The sequence below is a fragment of the Telmatherina bonti genome (genome assembly GCF_933228915.1).
Source record: "Telmatherina bonti genome assembly, chromosome: 16".
Taxonomy (NCBI): Eukaryota; Metazoa; Chordata; class Actinopteri; order Atheriniformes; family Telmatherinidae; genus Telmatherina; species Telmatherina bonti.
The window spans coordinates 22,369,370-22,380,893 of NC_136614.1; the positions used below are offsets into that span (position 1 = coordinate 22,369,370).

The 11,524-nt window shown below is 38.5% G+C and overlaps 1 protein-coding gene across 1 annotated transcript; it reads right to left on the reverse strand.

Moving 5' to 3' along the window:
- Positions 1-6,534: 6,534 nt before the first annotated feature.
- bmf2 (BCL2 modifying factor 2) lies at positions 6,535-11,155 on the reverse strand (the record flags this gene model as incomplete). The annotated part of the gene is made up of 3 exons (XM_079255890.1): positions 6,535-6,790; positions 9,346-9,563; positions 10,945-11,155. The coding sequence occupies 3 exons, from the start codon at positions 11,153-11,155 to the stop codon at positions 6,674-6,676; spliced, it is 546 nt and encodes a 181-aa protein (XP_079112016.1). The 3' UTR covers positions 6,535-6,673.
- Between the last annotated feature and the right edge of the window lie 369 nt (positions 11,156-11,524).

Consider the following 11,524-nt stretch of genomic DNA (forward strand, 5'->3'; position numbering starts at 1 on the left):
AGAACCTAAAAGCTATGTAAATATGTAGGTGATTCACTCTGGGGTGCATGTTTAACCTGCTGCAAAGAGTTAAGTAAAATCAGTTTAGACAATTTGCACCAAACTATTCACAACGAGTTTTAGAAAGAAGTTTGGGAACAACTAGCGGTGATTGTACAGTCGTCATAAGCCAATATTTTATTCACAACAGGACATAAATGACACAATGAATGTTGAAAGTTACACATTTTTCTATGTAATGGGAAATTTTAGCTCAACTTGAACCTAGTGGAGGCCACATGTCACCAGAAGGGTTTAATACTGTGTAATGTCTCTCGTTTTTACCAGGAAACTGTAAACATCTGGCAACAGAGGAGACCAGTGACTGGATTTTTTTTTTTTTTAAGTAGAGGACTGGGAAATAAGATTGTTATGGATTAACAGTCCTGGATCTTTGTCAGAACTGACCTCTCATGATGTGCTAAAAGTTTTCAGCTGATAAATAGGCCGGTCTGCAGGCAGGTGACTCCTCTTCTTCTACAAACAAACATTATCATAGGTGCTTAACAAAATCTTGTTAAAATATGAAAGGCATTGTCTGAAAAAGACCTTACATGCATGGAAACATATGTTGCTCTAAGACTTTTATGTACTTATTTACATATTAGTGGTCCCTTTGCATATGTTTCCCAGGCACTATTGCACCACTTTTCGATCAGATAGCTCAGTGGTCCCTCTCCTGTTTGACCAGGATCACCGACCTGATTACAAAGAGAATTTTAAATTTTAATTTGTTTGATGACAGAACAGTTTTTTTTTTCTCCATTTTTGCTTCAGTCAGTTATTAAAACATTTCATCACAGAATATATGACTCATCTTTCTTTTTAATGCAGTGCTTCCCATAGGGAAATTTCTAGATTCTTATAATGCTTTGATGGGATTATGTACTGTAAATAATGGAATCTTCAAAGTATTAGCAATTTTACTCTGAAGAACGTTTGAAGATCCAGCTTTTAGCAGATTGCTGAACCTTTTCTCATCTTTACTGCTTAGAGACTCTGCCTCTTTCAGGTGCTCTGCCTTTAAACTCTGGCTGAAATAAACTCAGAAACTGATATTTTATCTTTTTTTCATAATTTAAGTCTTGCTTTATAAATTAAGTGCCTGGATTTGTGCAGCACGTCTGATTATCTGTAACTCTAACACACCATTTGCAAGAGCAGAATCTGCCACGTTTTGTTTGTGTAATGCCCCAAAGATAACAGCTGTAACTGCTTTTGCATTATTATAAAATAATCTACAATCAATGTTCGGCGATGCAATAATTTTCTTTACAAGGTTCTTTTACTACAACTACTTAAAGTCTCTATCTTTCAATTGCCGTATGTGTCTGCTCCACCAACTCTCTTTACACAAATGAACACACTTCTTCCTTGCTACCACTGTCTACACAAAGCAGCTGCCTGGGGGAGTTCAATTTAGAAATTCTGTGACAGAAAAGTGAATCACAGTTTAAATAATGTTCACCTTGCCTCCTAAAAGGGAAGAACATATAAAAGAAGAAGAAGAAAAGCAGTGCTGAGCTCTAAGAATGCCTCTGGGCTTCATGAAACACTTTTTTTTTTTCAAGCTAAATGACATTTTTAGTGACAGTGTCAGGGTTAATTCTAGGTTTTGGTATTTTTACTAATTGTGACAGTGGAGGCCTGTGAAGCTAATTTCTTCAAACAAAGGTGAATGTATTGCACAAAAAATGAGGTCACGTGTCATTAGTTCATACTTTTGTAGTTTTACATTGGATTTTACACAAAGTAACATGAAATTACCCTTATCATCTTAACATAAACAGACTCTCCAAAACCCAAAAATTTGTTATATGACAATAAAAAAGTACTAAAAATGACGTGTTATCATGCCATGAGAACATGTATAAAGAGATTTTCACATGACAGTAAATGTGATTTATAAACGATTGCAAGGTTTCAAAAGTAGTTCTGTTTATTTGCCTATGACTTTGCTCTAGTATGAAATATATGAACAACTGGATAGACTGAGATTAAGTTTCTACAGGATTAAATCCAAACTTTTGTAATCCTGTGACTTTTTACAGCTCTACTGTTACCTCTAAGTCTCTACTTATGCTTATGTTTTCTTCATGTTTGAATGCTACACTTCCCCTTTAAGTCACTTCGTAGTTATGTCATTTTATGGACAAATACTGACCTTTTAATGGGTCAAAAATTTAGTTTGCTTGTGGATTTGGGTTACAGAAAATGTCTGCCAAGTTTCAAATCAAGCAATTCTATAGTATTCTTAATTCTTTATGCTAACATATTCACACAGGCATTGTGTGGTCAGAGTGAGCCACATCACAGTGAAGGGGCCACACAAAGCTAAACCACCCCATCTTAATTTAATCAATACAAATGTTGCATGTATGATATGTAAATGTTTTGACTAAAAATACAAAGCAAATATAGAACTCTTGGGGAAAAAAATAAAGCAAACTATTATGACATAGCACACATATGCTGTTGTTTTAAATATGGTTTGTGCTAATGCCTCAACATGGTACACAGCTGCAGTTACCCATCCCATGTAGTCATGCAGATTAACTATGATGTACATAAACTGCATCTACACACCATACTAACTTGAATAAGTGAAAATGGTGCTGTCACACATGGCTTGTTCTTAATGCTAACTTAGTGTCGAGTGTTCCAACAACAAACTTACATCACTTTGCTAATGTGTTTAGACTGAGTTGTTCTGTTCTTCAACACTCCCCCAGTCCTTCTTACTTGCTATTGTTTGAAGTATACAAAGAAACCATAATGCAGGAATTACATAGAAATAATCATAACCATAACTAATCCACCATGAGCATGTAGAGTCCGGAGATCCTGTCCTGTCCACCTTCATGAGTGCCTCTCATAATGACATCAGGCATTTGCTAATTCTGTTAATCTGAAGTTGCGTTTTGGATGCAAACCATTTTCTAAATAAAATGTGATTTGATCAGTAAACTTTGCTACTCTTGTCAGTGTATCTGTCCTTCTTGAATTGTCTTTGGTAGAAAGAAGTGAGGCGCAGAACATGTTAGTTATCCATAAAGTTTTAATGAAAATAAAAAAAAAAAAACAGCAATGTACCCATTTAACAATAAAAGAAATTAAGAGAAGTTGTAAGCTTTTGTGAGCCAAGCTCTTATTTACAGCATATTGCACTAGAAAAAGAACAAACATCCCCTGTCCTCCTTCAATCCCTCCATCGCTCCAGTGTCCTGCGCCGTTTGAAATCCACGCAGGATTAACAGAGCAGTCCCAAAGATAACACAGCCAATGCTTTATTACAAACTGCTACATCTGGACTGGGTCTCACTTCATAGGACACATGAATGTGAAATCCTTGAGACCACTCTGAATGTAAAGTAAGCAAGGTGAAGACGATACAAACTGTGCGTGCCGAGCACAGGAGTCTCAAATAAGTTCCATGTATTAAAAGAGATATTGTGGTTTTCACTCCATTAAAGTTACATTCAAACCCTTTAGGATACAGATTTTTTTTTTCCAGGAATGTTGGACATGCATTTTTACTCCATTTACATATATTGAAAAAAGCCCTTTAACAGAGTAACACAGCAGACTTGGCAATATCCAAACTCAAGAATGCCATAAGCAATCATAGAAAACCAAAATCCATGTTGTTGAAGTTCTGTCTGTTTGTATTCTTACAAAAGATCATTTAAAACATTTAGAAATTCTTTATAAAGATAGCAACAGGTGTGTCAAATTCATGTCTAATGTATAAAAACACCAAATCACAGCACGTGACAGTAAAGATGCACTCTTTCTTGGTTTTTTTATTAAAAAAAAAAAAAAACCAAATTGAAAAAAGAAAATCAATATTAAAGACACTGAAGGCTGAACGTAAATGTTTCACTTAAAGTTTGAAACAGTGGTTGGTAACGACAGGCTCAGGTCAACGCCACACTGACTGAATGGCTGTTCGAACCCATCTCAAATACAAATAATACTGGGCACCATGGTGGCTCATTCCTCCTTCAAAAGGTAAACCCACAGCCCTACCAGATCAAAGATAATAAAGCACAAAAACCCGGACAAGCCTGGCCGATCCAGCATATTACAGATCTTTAAAAAAGCTTCAAGAATCCAGAGGGGAAGTTCAGCACAGGAGTAGAAATAGAGGTGCAAATACAGTATACAGCTAAAAATATGTTTTTACAGTGCACGTTACAAACAGTCGTTTCTGATATCGAGAGGCATGTTGAAAATCGCCATTCGTGCTGAGATGTCAAAGGTTGAGTCTGTGCCTCGTGAGCTGCGAGAAATCAAACCAATTGTTTCTTTGTTGATCTCACAGAGCCCAAGTGAAACAAGAGCTATGACCAGTGACTTTGGGGAATCATGCCAAGTGTTGATGATAATGGTGTGGCAGGTCTGTTACTCACAAGGCACATGTCTATACGTTTGATTGTCTGTCTTTCACGTGATTTGTAAAGACTCACACCATTCGTGTGAAGCACGAGGCACATGGCTTTATCCAACCTCCCCACACACACAGGCTTAAAAAAAAAAAAAGCAACTGAATGCATCTCAGCAATGAAAGAAAAGCACTGTACACACTGAGAGAGCATTTATACAGTAGCACAGGGCAAATATACACAAAATAAATTAGAATAAATAATTTCAAAAGAAACAAAACAAAAGGAAACATCATATTAACAACAGGGAGTAGTTAAACATGGCGGAGAGGGAGTGCTTAGCTCTTTGCACTGCTGATGAGAGAGTGTGCCACAGCTATCTGAATTGGCTCAGCGTTCAGTGTTTGCAGGAAACAAACATTTGGTTCAGCTACTTCTGTGTAAAGAAAAAATGAAACCTGACAATCTGTAACACACTTTCATGCTGGAGAGGAGAGAAAACACTCTGCTTGTTCAGCATCATCCAACAGCAACAAATAAAACTCTGAACAGCGTCCGCACGCACAAATGCAGAGTTTTCCCCAAGCAGAGCTCCAAATCAGTCAGAAACACAATTTGGCTGCTAACTACTCCCTGAAGAAAAACCAAATCATGGAAAAAAAAAAAAAAAAAAAAGAAAAAACAAATCCATCAGTGTCTTTCCAGAGTTCATATCATAAATTTACAACCGCCTGAACTAAAATGCCAAATGAGTTATCTTTAACATCGTATTTAAAGTCCTTAAAGACTTAAAATTGACAAACAGTGGCTGTGTTGGTGTGAAACCTTCCCAGATGTGTATCTGTGTGGTCACAAAAGTGACTTAGAAACTGTACAGAAGCTGTCCTTAACTAAGCTGAAGGAGCCACCGGCAGTTTCAGACGCCTCATACGTGTGTTAGCACGTCAGGTTTGTAAGTGTGCTCAAAGTACTTCCAGCTGTAGAGAAATCAAAGAAGAATGCATCTCTATGACGTAACCCCAAAATGTTTGTTTTCTTTTAAAAAAAGAAGGTAATAAAGAGGCGCATTTCACTGAGAACCTAAATATGTCAGATTGATTGCAAATACAGCTGATCTCTGTAAGTAGTACTCCCTTCACTGGCTTGAATATTGCTCACACTTTAAACTGCCGATCATCTCTTTCACAGGCAACCCACCATGCGGCTGAGGGCAAAATAAATCGCGATTGTCTACATAGCCAGAGAAATACATGCTGGAAACTATGGAGCATGATGAAATTTATCCAAAGCTTGTCAGCTGATTGTTTCCATTTCCCTGATCGTCATCCCGCACGCGAGATTTTTTCGACTCTGTTTGTGCTTATTTGGTTTCAGAACCGATGCAGAATTTGCAGACAGTAAAGCACACGCTCCAACAGACACGTGATCTCAAAAAATGTGCCGGATCTTTCAATTATTAGGCTGAAATATCTTCAAGACACTTCATTCAAGTATAAATGCTTCATATTAATAGTGCCTGAATCTTCACAGTGGGTTGGAGGTCACCTCTGACGACATAAGTGGTGCTGGAGATGGAGATGTTGATAAATGACACCAGTTTAGGTATAATTGATATAACGTCCGCGTATCTGCCGTGGAAGCTGGTATAACATGCAAACAGTCCAAAAAGTGCAACACCAGTGTGCTGCAGCCATTTTCAAATTGATCAGTGTGGAGCTGTGAAGGTCAGGTACAGGGCTTTTTCTTTTTTTGAAGGAATAAATCAGAAATGTGCCTTGGAGGTTTTTAAGTCAGTGATATCAGCACAACAATGCCAATGTCCACAGTCTGTTACCTAAAAGTGGCCTAATATACTTTTTTTTTCTCTTCTGAATGATTTATCTTGATGCAACAGCATGTACTGCGGCAGGAGAGAATAAGGCATTCCCTGGATTGATGGAGGTCCTGCAGGACTTGAGACACCAAATAAAAAGAGGAGTTTACTGTACAAAATAGGTAATCTTACAAATATTTTGAAAATATCTCTTCAAAACACAATGGCTTCTTCTCAGAGAGGCAACAACAACAAAAAAAAGTAATCAGTCTCCGTCCAGCGGTGACCAGTGTCTTCTTTATCCCATCTTCATATTTAATTAGGAAAACAAATCCAAACCCGTGTTCCATCATACAGTGCCATCTCTTTAAGTCCGATCCCTTGGTTCCATTTAGAAAACAAGGGCCAAAGGCGAGGGCGCCAGCAGGAAGTCCCTTCATCTCTGCTCTCCTCTCAGGCGGGGGACAAGAGCCTCTCTTGGAAACAAAAAGGCAAACAGGGCCATCGTAAGGCGCATCCACACAGGCAGGTTTTGTCTCTGGTGCCTCATAAACTGCAAAGGGGGTGGAAGAAAAATATACATGCGTTATCAGCGTCAATGAAAGTGGACTGTAAAAATCATGATCTCCACGTTTTTCAGTTACTAAAGTCAGTACATGTGCTCGGATTTCTTCACAACAGCTTTTTGAGGTGAAGCCTCATGAACTGTGGTAAACCTTGTCAGCTGAAACCAAATGGTGAACTAGACTGGATGTTTCCACAACATTAGTTTGTGTCTAGAAAACATGTCTGTCACACTCACACGCAAGTGCAAGTTTGGTTTCTCCATGTCTACTGACGTTGTAATATAATTCCCAAATGAAAATTTTAAAAAGTGATGTTTTATTTGTGGAAGTGGATTTATTATACATCTAAAATATGATTATTAACTCCCAGAGTCTGAGACATCTCCGGACATCTCTCCATGTACTATGTAAATGTAGACATGGTGTCAGTCAAATGACCTCATTTACTGTCTTAAAGTCCCCTGACTTTAAGCTCACAGCTCAAAGTAAAAAAAAAAAAAAAAAAAGTTATTTAATGTGCTGCTATTGCTCGGCACATGTCTTGCGTAATAGCAAAGTCAGCTGAATAATTGTCGAAACAAAGCAAAAAATGAAACTGCTCTCTGTTATGGAGCTCTGCTATTCTCCATGGGGATGAACAATAGTGGGATGAAGGAGTTCCTTTTGGAATCCCGGGGTCTCCTGACCCCCCACCCTGCAGCCCTGATCTTGTACAACTCCCACTGAGTGCCTGAAACAGCCACGCTCAGATATTGCAGCCTGTTGCATAAGCACTCTTATTATAATCTTTTTCCGGCTCTCTTCATCAAGGTCTCTACCAGCCTAGCAATCAGAGTCTGCCACAGGCTATTTGATGCAGAACTAGCAGACTCGACTGAATTGAACCAGCACTGCTAAATGCAACCCTAATTGTCCCTAATTGCCTTAATTCTACACTGCTAAGCTTATTTAAACAGTACCCTAGTGTTTCACATGAAGCTCATCTTTCTGCACTCATTTGTGTGGGCAGTGAATAACAGTATATATTATGTTTGTCCCTTTTTAGCTTATTAGACCTCAAATGATTTAAAAAAAATACCTGACAATGTGTGTGTTTGCTCCATTCCTTAATGTTAGGTTGGAAAAAAAAAGTGAATTAAGCCACAAAGAGTCTGCTTCATACAGACAAAAAAAACCCACATTAACCCACGCTCCCAACTTCTGCTTGAAGAAGTAAAAAAAAAAAAAGAGAGAACAATAGCAGCAGAGACGACATAGGTAAGTTGGTTATTCTTCTTTGGTAATATTCATACAAAAGATAAAAAAAAAAAAAAAATCAGCCTTGCACAGACGAGAGACACAAAAAAAAAAGTTGTCTTATCTCTCTGTCACAGTCTCACACGCAAACCAAAATGCACGCGAAGACACGCACGCCGAAGCAGGCAGCGGGACAACTGAGGTATTGTGGGCAGCCATCATGTTACTGGCTGTGTCTATAAGTGTGTGAGTCAGAGTCTATTTTTAGATCAGCATATAAACAGCTGACAAAGTCTACCCAGACACAGACTTGCTGCTCACTCTTGTTTGTGACGGCCATATTGATCTCACCTGCTCTTCCTCCGTTTTTGCAAAGTCATTCACAAGACTTCAACGTTTTATCACTTTAATTCTGTATCTGTCTTTCACTTTGTTTTTCGCAACTTTCTTTTTACTCAGATCTCCTCGCCTTGTATCAACCATGCACCTAAACTATTTTCAAACTCCTATGGTTTGATGTCGAAGCATCAGATATTTGTTCTCATCCATTAATATCATTGACACATTACTATGGTGGATGTGTGCTTTGCTTTAGTCCTTAATTGAAAGTATTCCCAACTCCCAAACTGTTTTAACCTTTAAAAAGAACTCCTGTAAGCTAAAAAAAAAAAAAAAAAAAGAAAAGAAAAAGAAAATGTGTGGTCAGAAATGGTTCTCCTCCCAGATGATGGATAATGATGATAATTCCTCCCTTTTTTAGTGGTTTAACAGACAACTATGGCCCTGTCTAAGACATTAAACGCATACTTAACACCAAAATCATCTTTTTTTTATGTGTTTCTTCCTTTTATCTTCTTTATAAAGTAACTAACTTGTGTCTTGATAATGAATTGAGGAATTTTTCCTCCAAAGTGGCCAAGAACATGCTTCAATCCAACTTTAGCTGTTGTTGCCTGTGGCCATTTCAGCTGCCAAAATGTGGAGTTCCTTTCCTTTAGAACCTGAGCAACAACTTGGCACAAAAAAGCTCTAATTTATGTCTTTAATCAAGCTGAAGCTGACAGGCGTATTTGACACAACAGCTCAAGTCAGCAAAATATAGTTTGTAACCACAGAGCCTGTTGAGCTGCAGATAAATATCAATGCACAACAGCCAAACAGAGTATATGAGCGTGATCCACTTCTTTTGTTTATTTGTTATTGCAGTTGCTGGTTATGGAAAGTGTGTTTAAGCTCTACATCTGGGTGTTGGGTGAAGAGTGGGGTTATTTTTAGATCCTTTACACCAATCATTACTAAGGCTTACCAGTTCAATATGATCCTGATGGAGCTTGTCACCAATCTCCCGAAGTTTGCGTCCAATTTCCACTTCCACGCTCACCCCCGCCTGCACCTCAGGCCTCTCTCCCATCCCGTCGTCCTCTTCCCCTCTGCCTCCTTCCTCCTCTTCCTCAATTTGCATTTCTCCCCGGTCCTCCATGGGTTCAAACTGAGCGGGAAAATGTGAGCGTAATCCAGCGTTGCCTTTAAAAAAAAAACACAGTCCTAAAACTTTAGCAACCTTTTGACTGGTGGTTAACAGTTATACTTCAATAAAATCACAGATGTTTAGCTTTTTCACGTTTGACTAGGCAGTGGAAAGGAAAAAAAAAAGTATGATCAAGCAGACTATCTTGTTTACATTTGATGACCTCAAACACAGTTCTGCGAGGTCAAACATTCAACATAAATGTGCTGCCATAATGGTTTCTGAGAACCAAACAGGCTTTATCAGATCTTCTTGTAAATGAAAAAAATCACAAGGTAAGCACTCGCAGTGCAAGTTAAGAGTACACAAACAAAAGAAAAAAAAAAGAAGGTGGGGAGCTATGGTAGGCGGAGAGTGCAAACACCTTATCAAATCAACAAGGTCCTCGGTGAACTGCCACTTTTTATTGAGCTGCATCACTTTTTATTGAGCCGTGTCACTGAGTTTACTCTGCCTCCGGCACGGCCTTCTGCAGGCATGCCATTGCAAGGAAAAACGTTTTTTATGCAATCATGTGTGCAGAATGCCCTAGTATTCTGCCTCACAGAGGCCCGTAAAATCTCTGAGAATCTAAGTTCCACAGACCGTGTTTGGAGAAAAGCCGAGAGCATGACATCCATTATTGGTCAGAACACAATGAAGGACGAAGTCATAACAGTCAGTGGTGTTTATGTATTGATGATTTTAAAGCGCGAACAATAGACAGCTCTCATATTCTGATACTGAGTCAACAAACAAACAACGTTACGCATCAACATTCATTAAATTACCGTGATGTCATGCTGATTTGATTAGACATGGGAAAATGTTATTAGATTAAAACTGATGAACATATTAGTGTTGGTATGCACCTTTATGTGTCTATGAAAGTATTGTAGTTTTATTTATTTTCATGAGATTTTGTTTAAAAAGCAAAAAAGCCAACAAAAAAAACTGTAATTTAATTAACATAGATCAAATTTAAAATAGTAACTTATTTTTTAGGGCTTAATATAATGAAGATTATTGTTATCCTACACAGAACACACATTGAACTGAATGAATAGCATGTTTGCAGAGTTTGAAGCGTGCATGTTTTACTACAAAGGGATCTGACAGCTGCTTTAAAACATTCATTTGTAAGACTGTTTTGCTTTGACAATTCAAAAGGGAACTTAGTTTGTCACTAAATTCAACATCAAAGAAATGCTCGGCTTCTGCTCTCGCTGGCAATTACAAAATCACATCAGTGGTTTTAATCAGTTAGATGTCTGAGGACAGCCGCTGACGACGAAGGAATGACTACAAGTTTACACTTCATGTGCATCATGTAGTGCAGTACGTTCAATAAGCCCACATCGCTTTAGTTGCTTTACAATACCACCCCCCCCGCCTTACCGTGAAAAGGTATGCGCTGCTGCCGGTGTATGCTGCAAGGCAGCGTGTTAATGCTGTTGTTGCTCTGTGACGTGGGCACGGCAGCAGTGATGGCAGTGAGGGCCTGTCCGGCTCTGATCTGTGTAGCTTGGTTTCCGTTTTTGATGTCCCCAAAGGGCGTTCCCCAGGGCTGTGTGATAGGCCGGGACATGTCCTCCTCCTCATCATCCATCCGACGCCTCAGCGGTAAAGTCCCTGAAGGAAAAATAAAGCAGAGGGGGACACAAGATGGAAACTTTAGAATGAAAGTACTTGACGTGTATCATCATGACTAGCATTTTTTTTTAGCCTGCGGGTGAATTTGGTGATTTGTTTAAAAACCAAACAAAAAGTGTCACACATCACCCTGTCGGTAAGTACTTCCCTCCGGGCATATGGAATGATCTCATCGTATTTACATTAAATGGAAACAAATTATTAGGCTTCATAAGAAGCTTATATTATGTGCTAGAACACTAAAAACAAACAAGCTGACACACATCTTTTCAGAAGCAAAGATAGATCAGTAAAAACAGGTAAGAGACATAAAAATCCAGATGCA